This window comes from Lissotriton vulgaris, unplaced genomic scaffold, assembly GCF_964263255.1.
Source record: "Lissotriton vulgaris unplaced genomic scaffold, aLisVul1.2 SCAFFOLD_624, whole genome shotgun sequence".
Lineage (NCBI taxonomy): Eukaryota > Metazoa > Chordata > Amphibia > Caudata > Salamandridae > Lissotriton > Lissotriton vulgaris.
In genome coordinates, this window is record NW_028255427.1 from 737,192 (window position 1) to 758,538 (window position 21,347).

At 43.1% G+C, this 21,347-nt stretch overlaps 1 protein-coding gene and 1 long non-coding RNA gene across 2 annotated transcripts in view; one reads left to right on the forward strand and one right to left on the reverse strand.

Moving 5' to 3' along the window:
• The window catches only part of LOC147659131 (uncharacterized), a 51,361-nt gene extending 45,723 nt beyond the window's left edge, over positions 1–5,638 (reverse strand). Inside the window, exons 1-2 of the long non-coding RNA XR_015307313.1 lie at positions 5,582–5,638; positions 5,381–5,445 (exon numbers count right to left, since the gene is read on the reverse strand). This is a non-coding gene — a long non-coding RNA (uncharacterized LOC147659131). The remainder of the gene's footprint in view (positions 1–5,380; positions 5,446–5,581) is intronic.
• Positions 1–21,347, forward strand: part of LOC147659130 (cytochrome P450 2G1-like) — a 356,398-nt gene that overhangs the window by 81,443 nt on the left and 253,608 nt on the right. The window contains exon 2 of the mRNA XM_086951950.1: positions 20,419–20,635. Coding sequence (XP_086808076.1) covers positions 20,465–20,635 — 171 coding nt within the window. The 5' untranslated portion in view covers positions 20,419–20,464. The remainder of the gene's footprint in view (positions 1–20,418; positions 20,636–21,347) is intronic.

Sequence of the window (21,347 nt, forward strand, 5' to 3'; positions counted from 1 at the left end):
CACCCTACCTTTGAATATCTAGGAGCTCAGCTCTCTACAATATAAACCCAACCTCTCTAAATTCCATATTATATAGTCACAATTCTGTTAAGACCTAGCAGGCCTAATCTCGCAAACCTCACTAAAAGACAGCACCAACATTTTATTAGGAGACCTAACCTTACACCTGAACAACACTAAAGACTACACAGTGCAGGCCCTCTTCATCCTCTTGGAAGAAACCAGTCTCATACAACATTGCAACATGCAAATGCACAATAAGGGCTCCACCCTTGACACAATCATCTCCAAGGTTAGCACACTATCTCTCCTCTCTATTCTACTATCTGACTGATCAGATCACTTTCAAATTTGCTTCAATCTCAGTGCCATCCACAATCGTCCAATCCAATGCAGCCGTCCCAAGCACTGGGTAAGATACATCCACCAAATCCCCGAAAAGGAGCTAGAAGCATTAGTCACTATCCAAATCCTGCCTCCTCCCGATCTAGCATCTGGTAACCAGCTCAACACCCATACAATAAAAAATAACAGAACTTGTGGAAACAATCACCCCCCTGAAACTCACGATATCAAGAAAGAGCCCCTCCAGATCCTAGTTTAACAAAAACCTTAACAATGAAAGGCAACAATTCCGTCTAGCTGAAAGAAACTGGAGATAACAACCTTCGATTACCAATTTCTCGATTTTCTAGGTTAAAAGCCAAAATTACAAAAAATACATATTCAAAGAAAAATTCGCCTTTTTCGGAGATCAACTTGACCAGTATAGGAACAGACTAAATGATCTATTGAACATCATCAAGCAGCAAACCTCCGCCTACCCCCAAAGTTCACGTAACAACTGTTCACAACACTGTGAATAATATGCCACATTTTATGCTGAAAAAATATCAAACATCGAAGTATCTCTCAAAGCATCCACCTCGCCACTCTGATCTAAAGACACCCCAGGCAGAAAGGGTTCACCCATAACCCCACTGTCAATAAATGGGTGCCTCTCCCTATCTCAAACTCAGCTCACAAACCTCCTCCGACTGCAGCTGAAAAACAATGCAATCTGGTCTAAATGTAACTATACCCCTTAAGAAGAAGTGCTCAAGTTACTCGCCAGCATGAAGCCGGCATTTCACATCTCTGGCCCCCAAACTGCTGCAATGCTCGAAAATCTCAGTCACATCATCTCACCAATTTGGACCAAAATCATCAACTCCTTTCTGTCAAGCTAGCTCATGGCTGGTCCCCTCAAGGTCGGAAAAGTCATCCCCCTAATCAAGAAACCGGACACCAACAAGGATGACCTTAATATCTTCAGACCTATAACCAACCACCCCCTCCTTTCCAAAACCATTGGAAAATATGTGCTTATTCAATTCTACAACCATATAAAAAATACAATCTGCTTGTCACCTTCAGTACAGATACTGCTATACTAAACATCATAGATGGCTTACATAGATCTTTGGACGAAAGCAAGGTCTGCCTCCTAGTCCTTCTAGATCTCTCTACCGCCTTTGACACTGTCAACCATAGCATCCTCCTAAACACCCTCTCAAAATGTGTTGGCATCAATTGGACTGTCCTTCAGTGGTTGGTTTACCTTCTTTCTAAGTCAACACTTGCAAGCTCAACAACTCAACTTCAAAAACAACACCAGTCTCACAAGGAGTCTCCCAAAGATCAATCCTGTCTTCTACACTATTCAACTGCTATATGAACCCCTTGCAATGACCCTGAGGCAAGCTCGAATAGACTACTATCTATATGCAGATGGAGCCCCACTATACATGAACATCTCTTCAGTCAAAGCCATCCAGCATCTAACTAACACTCTCCTCGCAGTCCAAGCCTGGTTGACCAGCAATTACCTCAAACTAAATCCCACCAAAACTGAAATCCTCCTTGCAACTTTAAACTGCAAACTATCAATCTCCAGCTCTGTTCAATCCTTGTGGATTACACTTAACTCCCATCTAAGCATGAAAGATCATATCAATGTCTATGCAAAAAGTGCATTCTACACATTGAATAAATTCAAACCCTTCATCCTAATTGAAGACTTATAGACAGTGGTGGAATCTTTGTCCTACCCAAGCTGGACTACAGCAACGCAATGGTCACAGACACCCCAAAGTCTTACCGAGCCCCAATAAAAGCCTTTCTCCATGCTTCACCTAGACTTATACTAAATACTGCCTGCATAACTCACAAAGTGCTCTATAATGAAATACCAATCTACCTCACAAATAAATATTCAAAAGCAGGCTGAAAAAGATCTACAAATCTCAAGTAGTCTACTCTAGATCCATCCAAAATTTAAGAGACCAAAATCCTGTACCTGCTCCTTCTCAGTAAATGTTCCTAAAATTTGGAACTTCCTGCTCCAGAACCTGTTGGAAAATCAATTCTTTCATCACTTCAAGAAGAAACTGAAGCTTCTCCTCTTCAACAAATACGTTAACCTACCTCCCTAAAGAACCTGTGGGCACCCTCCAAATAAATCTGTGCTCCACTACCATGGGGAAAACTGTGCCTCTAATTCCCCCATCGGCAAGATGCCTTACTCCAGCTACCCCAGAAATACAATGTCTGTCTTTACTCCTGCTCATCCTGTTTTATTTTTTTTCGTACTCCGTGCTTTTTTGGTTTTATTTTACTTTCCCCAATGTCCTTGTACACCTCGTCCTATAATGTCACCATGTTTTATCTATATGTACTTCAAAATGCATCATACATAGTTAGGCTTATGCAATTCCATATATACCTCATCACTTTCTGTGACTATGTATCTATATTTACTCCAAATGTATCTCAAATATATGCTGCTATCTCTGTGAAGTGCTCTGATGTAGGCCTGGGTGTAGTTCGCATAGTTTTGCAATGCGGAACTCCGCGAAGTTACAAAAAAACTCCATGAAGTTCCACGAGTGGCAGAGTGAAGTGCAAACTGCAGTTATTCCTGCCGCTCGGGTAGAAATTCTGCCGAGTGCCAGCTCGCACTCGCAAACTTACCGTTCGCAATTGCGAGGTGGGAAATACCCTGCTGCACATCGCGAAGCAGAGTTTTCTGCACTCCGCGAGCTCCGCGGAGTGCAGAAACCTCTGAAAACTCAGCGAATGGAGAAAAGTTTACTGCCCAGGCCTACTCTGATGCCCTCGGGTTGAGGTTGCGCTATATGAAACTCAGTAAAGAAATATAACAAAATAAAAAAATTCAAAATAAGGAAAGTGATCTTCCATAGAGAAGTTACTGCTACAGCTCGATCCATCAACAGTCAAGGTTTCCCCGATTCCTCCCTGGATCACTACAACATGTAGCATAGCTGTGCTGCTTAGTAATATTGCATAAGACTGTGAATTCCCAGCCCCCCTCTATCGGAGGTCGGTAGCTCAGATCTCTGTATATGCGAGGGCTTCCCTCTGCCCATACAAAGCGGTGCATCTCCCTCTTCAAGGTCTGATTCATGACTGCAGATGGCTTGAGTGGGAGCACCTGGAAGAGGAAGAAAATCCTCGGGAGAACAGTCATCTTCAGTGCAGCAACCCAGCCGAGCCATGAGAACTGGTACAATTTCCATTGCGTCCAAAAAGTGCTTGGTCGTTTAAGGTCACAGTCTCCTGCAACCGCTGGGACTAGTTGATTCCCCAAGTAGGGGTTAGAGATAGAATGCCATTGTATCAGGTGGCATTGGGCCCAGAGACCGAAATGTTTTGGGCCTGCGATTTCTGGAGGGTTATCCCAAATCTCCCTGCCCAACTGAATGCACCTGTCTCCGCAACGAAGGCCAGGAGGGCCTCCTCAGGGTTGTCTGAAGATATAATTACATCATCGACGTAGAGTACGTGTTCGTTTCCACCAAAGGCAACCACGGTGATGCGTGGATTGTAAAGCACGTTTTGAGCAAAGGGCTCCATGTGCAGAGAAAAAGAAGGGGCGACAGTAGACAGCTTGCCTCGTCTCCCTGCAGATGGGAAATGGGGCTGAATTCTGACTGCTCATCAGTACCCTCTCTCTGGGTTGGATATAATTCTTAAGTATCCAGGTGCATAACAGGTGCCCATGTCCAAAGTGGCTCAGTGTTTCCACCAGGTATGGCCAGATAACTCGGTCACATGCCTTTTCGGTGTCAATAGTTGGAAGTATGATTTCTCATTTGAGGCGTTTGGGCTTGTCAAACAGGTGCCAGATACATTTGGGGTTATCACTACATTGTCAATGCAAAACAAACCCCGCTTGATTACGGCCGATTAGCCCCGGATGAGGGGGATTAGGCATGATATGATACTAGCAAACAATTTAATATTCATGTTAAGGAGAGATATTGTATCTAAACAACAAGAGAGAACAGGGTCAACATGTTACTCTTATACCCCTATAGTAAATATATCAAACAACAAAAGAGTAAACAAAAAATCAAAATAAAAGTACCACTAACCAGATGGCGGGTAAGATGTGAAGTTAGTCTGAGTCGCTGTGAAAGGGGAACCCTTAGGCACCAACAGAGTCAGTGACCAATTTTCATCATTGGGTTCTAATTAAAGGCAAGTGTATTAGTGCCCAAGGTGTGGGTGAGTGAATTTAAAACTGGGTAATTCTGATCCTCAACCAAATTTTAATAAGGGGCCAGTACTACCTTCATATAAAACAAAGTGAAAAAGGACACTAGAAGGCTAAGTGAATTTGAGCCACAGTGTCCTTAACAAGTATATATAATCAAGTGGTCAACATGTTTCTGCTCTCATGAGCCAGTTATGCTCAGCATTCGTCAGGACTGTATGCCTCCCAACACCTGGTCCGCTCACCCTAAAGCGCGAACTCCGGGGTGGGAGAAAACACTTTGTGTACTACAACTCACTGAACTGCCGTGGATACGAACTTCTTTCAGATAAAAAGTCTCCAATCTGAAAAGATAAATTAAATTAGTGCAGCATAGCCAGAGTCGTGTCATGCAGTATTACCATTGTGTCCATCCTAAAAAAAAATACTTGTCTCAACCTATCAGAAGAGAATTAAAAGAAAAATAGGATGGTATGGTATTACTCAGCTGACTCCGCCCAAGAAACCATAATCACATTGAGTGAACAGAACTGCCTGTCCACAAAACAAAACGTTTTTTTAGTTTCTTTCAGTTAAAGGAGAATTTCCCAATCTAAACGCGCGTATTCAGTATTCAAAATTACAGCGTTTTTGAATTATAATGTTTGAAAGAAAATTAATCAAACATCCACTTAACTGTATGTTTGAATCTAACAAACATACGAATAGTCACCTCTTAGGAAACCATCAAAAAATGGTTCGAAATGAATTTACAAGTGCCCGTTAAATATTAAATAAATACACACCACAAAACAATGGAAGATTATTAAAACGGAAACTCACTAGGAGAAAGTGGTGAGATTTCCTCTAAGGCTCGTGGCAGGGGAAAATCTTCACGCCAGGAAACTCTGCAGTAAGCAAAGAAACACGCTATTATCGCCATCAGCTTAAAAATGCTCACTGTCAAAGTCTGAGAAAGAAAGGCGCTTTACATTTACTTAAAGTAGTGCCATGACTCGGATTTTGGCAAAAGACATTACTCACTTCAGTCCCGGCGACCGCCCACAGGGTAACCTACTGCTTGCACATCCACGGCCTGAATGTTACTGGAGTTCAGGGCCGGAAGTGTTTACTAAGTCTTCCCGGGCCTAACACGTGACCGCATCAGGACTCGTAATCATTTAAAGGGGAACGCACCCCTAACAAGTAAACATGGTGCTGATCACTATCTCATATTAGGTGATAATACATTTCTAAATGTGGCCAAAGTGTGTCCCTATTCATAAATTTAATTTGTAAAGCAAGCTCGATGACGCATATGTATGCTTATTGAAGAGGTGAGGCAAAATTACAAGGCATGCACAAGGAGAAAATAAAATCTCTCTTTTTTATGTTTAAAGAAAAAACTTTATTTAAAAAGTTCTAGCTGCTAACAGCTCCAAACTAGTAGTAGTGCTCCCGGTCCCCTAAAGAGTTATAGAGGGCAGGGCTGAATGGTGAAGTACAAAGCAGCCTATAAACTGAGAGATGATGCGCACATTTTTGAAAACATTTTAGCAAGATTCTCCTTCCTCGCGGCCAAAGCATGGAACGCCCTTCCGCTCCACCTCAGACAGACAACATCGCTCCCCATCTTCGCAAGAAACCTCAAGACCTGGCTCTTCGACTGAACCCCTCCTTGATGGAATGGAACCTGCACCCTCCCCCCACCCCTAGTGCCTTGAGACCCTTACGGGTGAGTAGTTGCGCTTTAACAAACTCCTGATTGATTGAAGATTCTCCCTGGTCCACAGGGCAATCGCTTTCCCCTTCATCTATTACATATTCTACTACTGGGATATGTAAATGAATGTCTAGGGTATAGTTGTCACACAAAGTTTCATCAGTGGCAAAACAAATAACCCCTTGTGCGTTTGGTATAATTGGTGTTGATATGTGAGGGTATGGTCTGCATGGTAGTGAAAATTGCGCTTGGTATTATTGAAGTTGCTCTGTGAGGGTATGATCTGCATAGGAGTGATAATTGTCAAGGATATATTGATCACACCAGACATCACCAAAACCGGATCAGCGTCTCATAACGGAACCCCATGGTATGGCCAATATTGAGACCAGTTTCATGTGTATAAAGGCGGTATATCCAACGATGTTCTTTTTCGAAGATTATACCTTCGGTGCCTGGTTTAAGTTGCTCAATGATAGTCCATTTGATATCATTGGGATTGTGATTTGTCTGCAAAAAATGTGTGGTTAGTTTTGTGGTGTTCTTGCGACACCTGATGTTGCTGCGGTGCTCGCAAATCCGTTGCTTGATTTTTCTGGTGGTCATGCCCACACACCTCAAGTTACACGGGCATGTAATCAGATAGATTACCTGACTAGAGTTGCAATTTGTGTGACTTTTTTGGTGCCAGAGTTTACCTGGCTCTAGGTCGAGTGTCTTTGTACTTGTAGTCAAACGGCAGACACTACACCCTCCACATGGAAAATGACAAGTAACTGGTGGTAAACCTCAAGCCGTCAAGACATCCTGATCTCGTCTGATATCAATAGCTCGTGGGCGGGTATGCACTAGAGAATCTTGCAAACTCCGGTCTCATTTGTACGAGAATAAAGGTTTCTGCCAGTCATGTTTGTTACTAGTCAAAATTTTCCAATGCGTCCCTATACAGCGACTCACAGCATTAGAGATATTGCTGTAGGTCGTCACGCATGTTAACGTAACATTGGCTTCGGAGTTTTTGGGGTAGTCTTTGAGGAGGGCCTCACTGTTTTGATTTCTTCCCTCTTACAGCTTTTATTTAGGATGTCATTGGGATAGCCCCTCTTCTGCAATTTAGTTGTCAGGTCCTTGGATTGTGTTTTGAAGTCGGAAACATTACTACAGTTCCTGCAAATACGCAGGTATTGTCCGAAGGGAAGATTTTCCCTAAGGGGTCGAGTGTGAAAACTCGTAAAATGTAAAAGATTATTCTTACTAGTAGGTTTATAGTAAGTTTTGGTAGACAAATTATCCATATCTCTTGTAATGGTGACATCCAAAAAAAACGGAGTCAGCACTGTATTGGTAAGTGAATTTGAGATGAGGATTACAGGTATTCACCCAGTGAAAGAAAGCGAGGAGGCTATCTTCCGAACCCTTCCAGACAAGCAGCACATCATCAATTTACCTTTGCCACAGGATAACATTGGATGTGTAAGTGTTGGTAGGGGAGAGGATATGTGTGCATTCGAAGTTATACACGTACAGCCCCGCTATACTAGGGGCAAATGTACTGCCCATCGATGTGCCGGTCTTCTGCAGATAGATGGTACCATGGTACTGGAAGAAATTGCGTTTAAGTGCCAGGGTGGCACAATCGATTATAAAAGCACGAGAGGTGGTATAGTCCCACGTTGTTTTCTCCAGGACATCGGCTAGAACCTTTGGGTTGCATCCTGCGGAATGCATGTATATAAGCTCTCTATGTCAAGAGATACAAGGAATCACGGTTCTTCTGGCAATTTTACCGTTAGCAGCAAGTCTAGGAGACTCTTATTATCTTTAATGTACCTGCTGGTTGCCTGGACTAAAGGTTTTAAGAAATAATCACAGTATTTAGATAATGGTTCCAACAAAGAACCAATACCCGAGACTATGGGTCGTCCGGGTGGGGGAAGGAGGTTCTTATGAGTTTTTGGTAAGGTATAGAAATATGGAACCTTACCTTCCGAAACAGTCAGGAAATCGGCTTCGTGTTTGCTAATTAGGCCGTACTGTTCGGCTGTCATTACTAAATCTGTGATTTCGTCTTTTAGGAAAGAAGAAGGATCTTCATTGAGAACAACATAATTAGCAGTAACGTCAAGGAGTCGTCTACACTCCTGGTCATAGGCTGTCGCATCCTGAATAACAATACCTCCCCCCTTATCTGCACTTTTGATAACTATATCCGCATTCTGTTGAAGTGTTTGGACAGCTTTAAATTCCTCTGTCGTCAGATTTTTGTAGGGCATAGGTTCTTCCAATGCCTCCACTTCATTAAACACTGCTTGCTCAAAGGCAAGTATTTCTCAGGTACCAAGTGGGGGGGGGGGGGGTGTGAAAGTGGATTTCAGCCTAAAATCAGTGTCACTATCTGGACTGTTATGAAACTCCGAAGGTCGTTGGCCAATATTGAGACCAGTTTCATGTGTATAAAGGCGGTATATCCAACGATGTTCTTTTTCGAAGATTATACCTTCGGTGCCTGGTTTAAGTTGCTCAATGATAGTCCATTTGATATCATTGGGATTGTGATTTGTCTGCAAAAAATGTGTGGTTAGTTTTGTGGTGTTCTTGCGACACCTGATGTTGCTGCGGTGCTCGCAAATCCGTTGCTTGATTTTTCTGGTGGTCATGCCCACACACCTCAAGTTACACGGGCATGTAATCAGATAGATTACCTGACTAGAGTTGCAATTTGTGTGACTTTTTTGGTGCCAGAGTTTACCTGGCTCTAGGTCGAGTGTCTTTGTACTTGTAGTCAAACGGCAGACACTACACCCTCCACATGGAAAATGACAAGTAACTGGTGGTAAACCTCAAGCCGTCAAGACATCCTGATCTCGTCTGATATCAATAGCTCGTGGGCGGGTATGCACTAGAGAATCTTGCAAACTCCGGTCTCATTTGTACGAGAATAAAGGTTTCTGCCAGTCATGTTTGTTACTAGTCAAAATTTTCCAATGCGTCCCTATACAGCGACTCACAGCATTAGAGATATTGCTGTAGGTCGTCACGCATGTTAACGTAACATTGGCTTCGGAGTTTTTGGGGTAGTCTTTGAGGAGGGCCTCACTGTTTTGATTTCTTCCCTCTTACAGCTTTTATTTAGGATGTCATTGGGATAGCCCCTCTTCTGCAATTTAGTTGTCAGGTCCTTGGATTGTGTTTTGAAGTCGGAAACATTACTACAGTTCCTGCAAATACGCAGGTATTGTCCGAAGGGAAGATTTTCCCTAAGGGGTCGAGTGTGAAAACTCGTAAAATGTAAAAGATTATTCTTACTAGTAGGTTTATAGTAAGTTTTGGTAGACAAATTATCCATATCTCTTGTAATGGTGACATCCAAAAAAAACGGAGTCAGCACTGTATTGGTAAGTGAATTTGAGATGAGGATCACAGGTATTCACCCAGTGAAAGAAAGCGAGGAGGCTATCTTCCGAACCCTTCCAGACAAGCAGCACATCATCAATTTACCTTTGCCACAGGATAACATTGGATGTGTAAGTGTTGGTAGGGGAGAGGATATGTGTGCATTCGAAGTTATACACGTACAGCCCCGCTATACTAGGGGCAAATGTACTGCCCATCGATGTGCCGGTCTTCTGCAGATAGATGGTACCATGGTACTGGAAGAAATTGCGTTTAAGTGCCAGGGTGGCACAATCGATTATAAAAGCACGAGAGGTGGTATAGTCCCACGTTGTTTTCTCCAGGACATCGGCTAGAACCTTTGGGTTGCATCCTGCGGAATGCATGTATATAAGCTCTCTATGTCAAGAGATACAAGGAATCACGGTTCTTCTGGCAATTTTACCGTTAGCAGCAAGTCTAGGAGACTCTTATTATCTTTAATGTACCTGCTGGTTGCCTGGACTAAAGGTTTTAAGAAATAATCACAGTATTTAGATAATGGTTCCAACAAAGAACCAATACCCGAGACTATGGGTCGTCCGGGTGGGGGAAGGAGGTTCTTATGAGTTTTTGGTAAGGTATAGAAATATGGAACCTTACCTTCCGAAACAGTCAGGAAATCGGCTTCGTGTTTGCTAATTAGGCCGTACTGTTCGGCTGTCATTACTAAATCTGTGATTTCGTCTTTTAGGAAAGAAGAAGGATCTTCATTGAGAACAACATAATTAGCAGTAACGTCAAGGAGTCGTCTACACTCCTGGTCATAGGCTGTCGCATCCTGAATAACAATACCTCCCCCCTTATCTGCACTTTTGATAACTATATCCGCATTCTGTTGAAGTGTTTGGACAGCTTTAAATTCCTCTGTCGTCAGATTTTTGTAGGGCATAGGTTCTTCCAATGCCTCCACTTCATTAAACACTGCTTGCTCAAAGGCAAGTATTTCTCAGGTACCAAGTGGGGGGGGGGGGGGGGGGTGTGAAAGTGGATTTCAGCCTAAAATCAGTGTCACTATCTGGACTGTTATGAAACTCCGAAGGTCGTTGCTCGAAAAAAATGTTTAGCCTAAGTTTCCGGAAGAATTCGGTTAGTTCACAATGTAACCTAAATCAATCAAGTCGAGATGTAGGTATAAAACCGAGTCCTTTTTCCAGAACTGTGACCTCTAACGGATTCAGTGTAATAGATGATAGATTAGTTATCAAGCTCTCACATGGCTGGGGCCCGCCCGTTCTTGGGTTTTGCTCCTTGTGTTGTCCCCTACACTCTCCGCTTGATCCCAATGTACTTGATTGCAATCAAGTACATTGGGATCAAGCGGAGATTGTAGGAGACAGCACGAGGAGCAAAACCCAAGAACGGGCGGGCCCCAGCCATGTGAGAGCTTGATAACTAATCTATCATCTATTACACTGAATCCGACAGAGGTCAGAGTTCTGGAAAAAGGACTCGGTTTTATACCTACATCTTGACTTGATCGATTTACGTTACATAGTGAACTAACCGAATTCTTCCAGAAACTTAGACAACATTTTTTTTTCGAGCAACGACCTTCGGAGTTTCATAACAGTCCAGATAGTGACACTGATTTTAGGCTGAAATCCACTTTCACCCCCCCCCCCCACTTGGTACCTGAATAAATACTTGCCTTTGAGCAAGCAGTGTTTAATGAAGTGGTGGCATTGGAAGAACCTACGCCCTACAAAAATCTGACGACAGAGGAATTTAAAGCTGTCCAAAAACTTCAACAGAATGCGGATATAGTTATCAAAAGTGCAGATAAGGGGGGAGGTATTGTTATTCAGGATGCGACAGCCTACGACCAGGAGTGTAGACGACTCTTTGACGTTACTGCTAATTATGTTGTTCTCAATTAAGATTCTTCTTCTTTCCTAAAAGACAAAATCACACATTTAGTAATGACAGCTGAACGGGAAGGCCTGATTAGCAAACACGAAGCCGATTTCCTGACTGTTTAGGAAGGTAAGGTTCCATATTTCTATACCTTACCAAAAACTCATAAGAACTGCCTTCCCCCACCCGGACGACCCATAGTCTCGGGTATTGGTTCTTTGTTGGAACCATTATCTAAATACTGTGATTATTTATTAAAACCTTTAGTCCAGGCAACCAGCACGTACATTAAAGATACTAAGAGTCTCCTAGCCTTGCTGCTAATGGTAAAATTTCCAGAAGAAATGTGCTTCCTTGTCTCTCTTGACATAGAAAGCTTATATACATGCACTCCGAAGGATGCAACCTTAAAGGTTCTAGCCGATGTCCTGGAGAAAACAGTACCTGTTGGAAAATCAATTCTTTCATCACTTCAAGAAGAAACTAAAGCATCTCCTCTTCAACAAATACGTTAACCTACCTCCCTAAAGAACCTGTGGGCACCCTCCAAATAAATCTGTGCACCACTACCCTGGGGAAAACTGTGCCTCTAATTCCCCCATCGGCAAGATGCCTTACTCCAGCTACCCCAGAAATACAATGTCTGTCTTTACTCCTGCTCACCCTGTTTTATTTTTTTTCGTACTCCGTGCTTTTTTGGTTTTATTTTACTTTCCCCAATGTCCTTGTACACCTCGTCCTATAATGTCACCATGTTTTATCTATATGTACTTCAAAATGTATCATACATAGTTAGGCTTATGCAATTCCATATATACCTCATCACTTTCTGTGACTATGTATCTATATTTACTCTAAATGTATCTCAAATATATCCTGCTATCTCTGTGAAGTGCTCTGATGTAGGCCTGGGTGTAGTTCGCATAGTTTTGCAATGCGGAACTCCGCGAAGTTACAGAAAAACTCCTTGAAGTTCCACGAGTGGCAGAGTGAAGTGCAAACTGCAGTTTGTGCAGGTATTCCTGCCGCTCGGGTAGAAATTCTGCCGAGTGCCAGCTCGCACTCGCAAACTTACCGTTCGCAATTGCGAGGTGGGAAAAACCCTGCTGCACATCGGGAAGCAGAGTTTTCTGCACTCCGTGAGCTCCGCGGAGTGCAGAAACCTCTGAAAACTCAGGGAATGGAGCAAAGTTCACTGCCCAGGCCTACTCTGATGCCCTCGGGTTGAGGTTGCTCTATATGAAACTCAGTAAAGAAATATAACAAAATAAAAAAATAAAAAGTAAGGAAAGGGATCTTCCATAGAGAAGTTACTGCTACAGCTCGATCCATCAACAGTCAAGGTTTCCCCGATTCCTCCCTGGATCACTGCAACATGTAGCATAGCTGTGCTGCTTAGTAATATTGCATAAGACTGTGAATTCCCAGCCCCTCTCTATCGGAGGTCGGTAGCTCAGATCTCTGTTTATGCGAGGGCTTCCCTCTGCCCATACAAAGCGGTGCATCTCCCTCTTCAAGGTCTGAATCATGACTGCAGATGGCTTGAGCGGGAGCACCTGGAAGAGGAAGAAAATCCTTGGGAGAACAGTCATCTTCAGTGCAGCAACCCAGCCGAGCCATGAGAACTGGTACAATTTCCATTGCGTCCAAAAAGTGCTTGGTCGTTTAAGGTCACAGTCTCCTACAACCGCTGGGACTAGCTGATTCCCCAAGTAGGGGTTAGAGATAGAATGCCATTGTATTGGGTGGCATCGGGCCCAGAGACCGAAATGTTTTGGGCCTGCGATTTCTGGAGGGTTATCTCAAATCTCCCTGCCCAACTGAATGCACCTGTCTCCGCAACGAAGGCCAGGAGGGCCTCCTCAGGGTTGTCTGAAGATATAATTACATCATCGACGTAGAGGCAGAGTACGTGTTCGTTTCCACCAAAGGCAACCACAGTGATGCGTGGATTGTAAAGCACGTTTTGAGCAAAGGGCTCCAGGTACAGAGAAAAAGAAGGGGCAACAGTAGACAGCTTGCCTCGTCTCCCTGCAGATGGGAAATGGGGCTGAATTCTGACTGCTCATCAGTACCCTCTCTCTGGGTTGGATATAATTCTTAAGTATCCAGGTGCATAACAGGTGCCCATGTCCAAAGTGGCTCAGTGTTTCCACCAGGTATGGCCAGATAACTCGGTCACATGCCTTTTCGGTGTCAATAGTTGGAAGTATGATTTCTCATTTGAGGCGTTTGGGCTTGTCAAACAGGTGCCAGATACATTTGGGGTTATCACTACATTGTCAATGCAAAACAAACCCCGCTTGATTGGGGCCGATTAGCCCCGGATGAGGGGGATTAGGCATGTTATGATACTAGCAAACAATTTAATATTCATGTTAAGGAGAGATATTGTATCTAAACAACAAGAGAGAACAGGGTAAACATGTTACTCTTATACCCCTATAGTAAATATATCAAACAACAAAAGAGTAAACAAAAAATCAAAATAAAAGTACCACTAACCAGATGGCGGGTAAGATGTGAAGTTAGTCGGAGTCGCTGTGAAAGGGGAACCCTCAGGCACCAACAGAGTCAGTGACCAATTTTCATCATTGGGTTCTAATTAAAGGCAAGTGTATTAGTGCCCAAGGTGTGGGTGAGTGAATTTAAAACTGGGTAATTCTGATCCTCAACCAAATTTTAATAAGGGGCCAGTACTACCTTCATATAAAACAAAGTGAAAAAGGACACTAGACGGCTAAGTGAATTTGAGCCACAGTGTCCTTAACAAGTATATATAATCAAGTGGTCAACATGTTTCTGCTCTCATGAGCCAGTTATGCTCAGCATTCGTCAGGACCGTATGCCTCCAACACCTGGTCTGCTCACCCTAAAGCGCGAACTCCGGGGTGGGAGAAAACACTTTGTGTACTACAACAACTCACTGAACTGCCGTGGATACGAACTTCTTTCAGATAAAAAGTCTCCAATCTGAAAAGATAAATTAAATTAGTGCAGCATAGCCAGAGTCGTGTCATGCAGTATTACCATTGTGTCCATCCTAAAAAAAAAATACTTGTCTCAACCTATCAGAAGAGAATTAAAAGAAAAATAGGATGGTATGGTATTACTCAGCTGACTCCGCCCAAGAAACCATAATCACATTGAGTGAACAGAACTGCCTGTCCACAAAACAAAACATTTTTTTAGTTTCTTTCAGTTAAAGGAGAATTTCCCAATCTAAACGCGCGTATTCAGTTTTCAAAATTACAGCGTTTTTGAATTATAATATTTGAAAGAAAATTCATCAAACATCCACTTAACTGTATGTTTGAATCTAACAAACATACGAATAGTCACCTCTTAGGAAACCATCAAAAAATGGTTCGAAATGAATTTACAAGTGCCCGTTAAATATTAAATAAATACACACCACAAAACAATGGAAGATTATTAAAACAGAAACTCACTAGGAGAAAGTGGTGAGATTTCCTCTAAGACTTGTGGCAGGGGAAAATCTTCACGCCAGGAAACTCTGCAGTAAGCAAAGAAACTCGCTATTATCGCCATCAGCTTAAAAATGCTCACTGTCAAAGTCTGAGAAAGAAAGGCGCGTTACATTTACTTAAAGTAGTGCCATGACTCGGATTTTGGCAAAAGACATTACTCACTTCAGTCCCGGCGACCGCCCACAGGGTAACCTACTGCTTGCACATCCACGGCCTGAATGTTACTGGAGTTCAGGGCCGGAAGTGTTTACTAAGGCTTCCCGGGCCTAACACGTGACCGCATCAGGACTCATAATCTTTTAAAGGGGAACGCACCCCTAACAAGTAAACAGGGCGCTGCTCACTATCTCATATTAGGTGATAATACATTTCTAAATGTGGCCAAAGTGTGTCCCTATTCATAAATTTAATTTGTAAAGCAAGCTCGATGACGCATATGTATGCTTATTGAAGATGTGAGGCAAAATTACAAGGCATGCACAGGAGAAAATAAAATCTCTCTTTTTTATGTTTAAAGAAAAAACTTTATTTAAAAAGTTCTAGCTGCTAACAGCTCCAAACTAGTAGTAGTGCTCCCGGTCCCCTAAAGAGTTATAGAGGGCAGGGCTGAATGGTAAAGTACAAAGCAGCCTATAAACTGAGAGATGATGCGCACATTTTTTAAAACATTTTAGCAAGATTCTCCTTCCTCGCGGTCAAAGCATGGAACGCCCTTCCGCTCCACCTCAGACAGACAACATCGCTCCCCATCTTCGCAAGAAACCTCAAGACCTGGCTCTTCGACTGAACCCCTCCTTGATGGAATGGAACCTGCAACCCCCCCACACCCCTAGCGTCTTGACACCCTTTTGGGTGATTAGTTGCGCATTAACAAACTCCTGATTGATTGAAGATTCTCCCTGGTCCACAGGGCAATGGCTTTCCCCTTCATCTATTACATATTCTAAAACTGGGATATGTAAATGAATGTCTAGGGTATAGTTGTCACACAAAGTTTCATCAGTGGCAAAACAAATAACCCCTCGTGCTTTTGGTATTATTGGTGTTGATATGTGAGGGTATGGTCTGCATGGGAGTGAAAATTGCGCTTGGTATTATTGGAGTTGCTCTGTGAGGGTATGATCTGCATAGGAGTGATAATTGTCAAGGATATATTGATCACACCAGACATCACCAAAACCGGATCAGCGTCTCATAACGGAACTCCATGGTATGGCATCATTGAGACCAGTTTCATGTGTATAAAGGCGGTATATCCAACAATGTTCTTTTTCGAAGAATATACCTTCGGTGCCTGGTTTAAGTTGCTCAATGATAGTCCATTTGATATCATTGGCATTGTGATTTGTCTGCAAAAAATGTGTGGTTAGTTTTGTGGTGTTCTTGTGACACCTGATGTTGCTGCGGTGCTCGCAAATCCGTTGCTTGATTTTTCTGGTGGTCATGCCCACACACCTCAAGTTACACGGGCACGTAATCAGATAGATTACCTGACTAGAGTTGCAATTTGTGTGACGTTTTTGGTGCCAGAGTTTACCTGGCTCTAGGTCGAGTGTCTTTGTACTTGTAGTCAAATGGCAGACACTACACCCTCCACATGGAAAATGACAAGTAACTGGTGGTAAACCTCAAGCCGTCAAGACATCCTGATCTCGTCTGATATCAATACCTATAGTCTGGAAATAGCCATATACAAACATAAGGGTTTAAAAAAGAAAAGAAAAGGATTAACAGTATGGTATCCTATCACACAGTGGATAGGGAACCCGGATGTATAATGCTTAATAATTACTATACCAATTGTGTTTTTCTTTTTATTCATGTTTGCCCTTACATCTTGTTTCTTGCTTATTGTTTGTTTGTTATTGACTATGTATAGTCTTATGGAAATCTATTCTTTGATTAAGATATCTTTCAGAAAGATATACACGCCTAGTTTCTAATGTTGCCTGTATGGGCGGGAGCATTTTATTTTATTTGTGGGTGGGGTGGGTGGGGTGGGTGGGATAGAACTGTAAAAATTCCAATAAAGAATTGTTTAAAAAAATAAGATTGAGTACCCTCGGGTGAGATGTAGTAAACTTTTTAGCCATCGCAAACCCTCCGATTCACAAAATTAGAGGGGTTGCTGCTGTGAAAAAGCTATTTGCTATGTACTAAACCTATTTTAGGGGTTGCTAATGTTTTAACAAGTTCTAAAATGGGATTAGAAATAGAGACACTCTTGCATTATGGAAGAGGTGTGTTGTGGGCATCCCTTCCAAATAGTGATGCTGTACCCTATGTATCAATATCTGGAAAAGGAATATTGGTAGCAAACCATTAATTAATTACTGACTTCCAAGTTGGGGTGGTAACTGATTCACAAAGAGGAAGGATTCCCCTTTGGACCCCTACCCCTTTTAGAATTGGGGTAACAGCTTCAATTAAAATTTTTAAAAACAATCACAGAATTTGTAGTCTGCTAACCCTTGCAGACCACTGTTCCTGTTTCAAGTCAAGTCAAAGGTACTTTATTCGGTTATAATCGATAACCATAAAAACATACAGAATACAAAATTCATTACATTAAAATATACACAAGATTGCGCACAAGATATTACATTAAAAGAGATTTTTACAATTAAAAACAAGAACAAAAGTACATTAACCGGTTATAAACGGGAGAAGTGGGGCAAATAGACTGCATCATGGCTATAGCGTTCTGTCCTTAGTTAATGATGATAAACAGAGTTCAACGTATGTGCGGTACGGGGGTAGAAGTGATACAATTCTCGTGTTTTTATTTGCCCATCTCCTCTTTGTGGCTCCCAGCTACGCAAATATGGAACGACCTGCCTATCCTTAAAATTGACAATTACCAGATCACCTACCATGTTCTTAGGCCGAGACCCTATCCACCCCACCCTTCTCACACTCAAAATTCAGCCGTTGATACTAGTTGGGAGTGGTCTGTTTTTCTTCAGCCAATACTGTACTTTGTTTTTAAGGCCCTGATGGTCTTCAGTTTTCCCAACAGTGAGCTCCGGCACTCCCGATAGGACGCACACATAGGGTCCTGCCTCTGGTGGTAAATGTGTGCAGTTATTGGTTTTTACTAGACCCTCGGGAAGCTTACCTAGTTGGAGCCGTGCTCTAAAGATAGAGCTGTTGGCTGTAATGCGTTTATTAAAAGGCTCCTTACTTTTAGGTGCTCGGGATTCAGGGTCCGATGGTTGACCCAGGGGGGTTTTATGATTGACAACGGTGTCATAGGTATTTAAAGCAGCTATGCTCTGAGATTGGTTGTTTGTCCGGTTGTTTACCTCTAGATCTGCGAGCTTTACCCCAATTCTCTCTATCCTGTCGATTATCGGGACAAGCAGGTTTTTAAGCAGTTCTTCGAGACTAGCTAGCAGGGTGGCTGGAAGGAGGGATACAGGTTTTTCCAGTAATTGATTGGGGCTCTCAGGGGTGGTGGCAACTGTAACCATAAGTGGATTTGAGGTGGTTTTTGGGTGTTTCGAGGGTCTCGAGTTGCAAGCTACACTTTTACGTTTAATACCCTGAGCAAGAACCTGTGGACATTCTATTGATTGGGCGATGGGAATTTCTACTAAAGCAACATCCGGGTTTACCAGGGAACTGTTAATAACTTGCTGTGGTTCTCTGGGCTTAGGACTTCCAGAACCCACAGGGCATGAATAGGGACCAGTCTGCTCATCTTCCTGCGATATAATGTTATACTTAGTGTTACAAATCCCATTAAGCTCTTTCAACAATACAGTGTTCGGCGAATCAAGTGGAGTTGAGGGGGATCCTTCACAGCATGTGACATCTTTGGGAAGACTGTGTTCGATAGTAGCAATGGCCGATGTCACCCTGGTTAGATACAGGTCCAGTGTCCCTTTCAAGGATCCACCCTGGGCAGGAGTTTGATTGTAGAGTACTTTAGTCGTCATGGGGCAGCTAAATTCACACACCCATGCAAGTGAACAGACAGTTTATAAGACTACTTCCTTATTGTTATTGTGCTTGGTAGGCTCTGGGCAATACATGGTAAAGATCCTACCTCGGTTCTTCGGTAATCCAAGAATCGTGCCCCGTCCCTGCCTCTTCTGGCCTCTCTTAGCCCGCATAGAAACCCCCAAAAAAGCAGGTAGGGGGTGTCCAGGCAGCCCCCACTCCCTTATGGGGCGCCTTATGGAGCGCCTCCGGGTGCGGCGCTGCCGGCATAGGAGTCTGGGGGATGTAGTTCCCCTCCCCATTGCAACCGCAAGCCGGAGTTCTGCGGCAGCGGGAGGGGAACGGAAGGCACCAACAGGCTGTAGAAACTCCCCAAGAAGCAGGGGTCCGAAAATCACCCGCCCAGGTGTTCTGGCAGCTGATGTGGTTTCCGCTCACCTCGCAGTAAGAGAGAGGCTCCGTTATCGTCTCCGTGAGCCCCGTCTCCGTGAGCCCCCGCAGTGGTCTGCAGTAATCTTCCGAAACCCGAAATCCGAAATCCCTTCAGAAATGCCGAACAGCAAACTCGGCAGGCTCCCAGGAATTCTATCGACGTGAGCACAGACGCCCGGCTCAGCACGCCAAACTGCAGCAGTCACCATTGACCTCAAGGCGAGGGGGGGGAGGAGCAAGTCCCGGGTCTCTTCCCCATCCGTTGAACCAGTCAACCGTTCCTGTTATTATAGCCAATGGTAGTGGGTTGCAACTTGTGACCAGACGAATTAATATTAATATCCATGTGACAGCTGGGTGTGCGACCACAAGGATTCCTTATTTTGTAAACCTATCTGGTACTACATAAGTTGGTTCTCGAAATAAGTTACTGGTTGCATAGAGCTGGTACTTAATTTGTGACCTGATCTTGCGTCCACCTGTTTAGTATATTACACCCTTTATTCTGAGTTGTCCTTTAATTTCAGTGCTGCAAATAACTCCTGTTGCAGACCTCATCTGACCCGAAGATTTACCATGGGTTTGGTTTCACCTATGACTGCAATTGCTGAGAGCAAGCAGAATGTGTTTGTGAAACTATGGAGCAAAATGTGGCATTTCTGGGGATATTGGACTCATAATTACTGATTTCCCCAGTAATGCCTCATTTTTCAGTGCTCGCCATGTGTTCTATGTGCACCCCCTATGATACTTGTAGTGTATTAATAACTCCGGAGTGGAGAATTACTTCCACTAAATCCAGGCCAAAGATAAATTGGTTTCTTTTTCACTTTCTCTGCATGACTTACTCCTGAAACATAGGGGTGTAATATCAGCATCACATCCTCGTGCAAGCAGAATGTTAATTTTGTGTACGTTCAGTCCAAATCATTTTTTGTACTGTGCTTCTACAATGTCTCTCCATGACCTAAGATGTAATTTTGTTAAATCTTCTTTTAAAGGGAGTTTCCTGCAAATACAAATTTAATCTAATCAACGTGTAACCCAATGGATTTCTTTGGAATAGTCACTCCCTTGCTCATTGCCTGGCTCGCCTGCCTGTTTCTAATTATTGCCTGGAACAAGAAGCTCAATCTACCCCCTGGACCCTTTCCTCTACCTTTGATTGGAAACTTCCTTCAAATAAAGAGCGGGGAAATTGTGAGCTCCCTGCTGGCAGTAAGTTTATTTTGTATTTGTATTTTTGCATATTTCTAAGGGATATGCTTCCTCAATACATGAATTATATATTGTCTACAAATGTTTCCAACTGAAGGTGGGTGGTAGGAGAACTGCATTCCAAATTAGGTGCCCACTCAAAAATCCTTATTTTCTAGCATGCATACAGTAGTTATGACAATCCAACACTGATCTGCACTTACAAGCGTGAAATTAAATGATTCTCATGTAGTACTGGAAAAGTATTGGAAAGTACACCAGTAAATCATACATTTCCAAGTAGAAATTCTAAAACTCTGAATCACTCCATTTAAACGAGACTTGGGTGTTCGAATCGGGTAAACTGCTTTTAATAGCAGCAATGCATAGGCATATGCCTTGCATCCGGAGATTTCAACATTTTGCGGGATTTGTCCTAATGTCTTCAATGACTCTCTTGGGATTCTTGGGCAAGTGTAGAGACTCAGGGATTCATTTATGAGGTTTTTCCGTAGCGCAGAGCGGCAGGCCTTCCTGCTGCGCTGCCCTACGGCATATAAAAAGGGCAGGAATGTGCCTTATCTATCAGATACAGTGCATTCCTGCCCTTTCTCCCGGTGCTGGGGCACAATAGGCTGCCATGTGCCAATGCAGCCACCTTTCCACCATATTACAAGTGTGCCTGTGTTCGAGGATGATTGCTTTTGGGCAGGAAGGGAAACCTTCCGGCCCA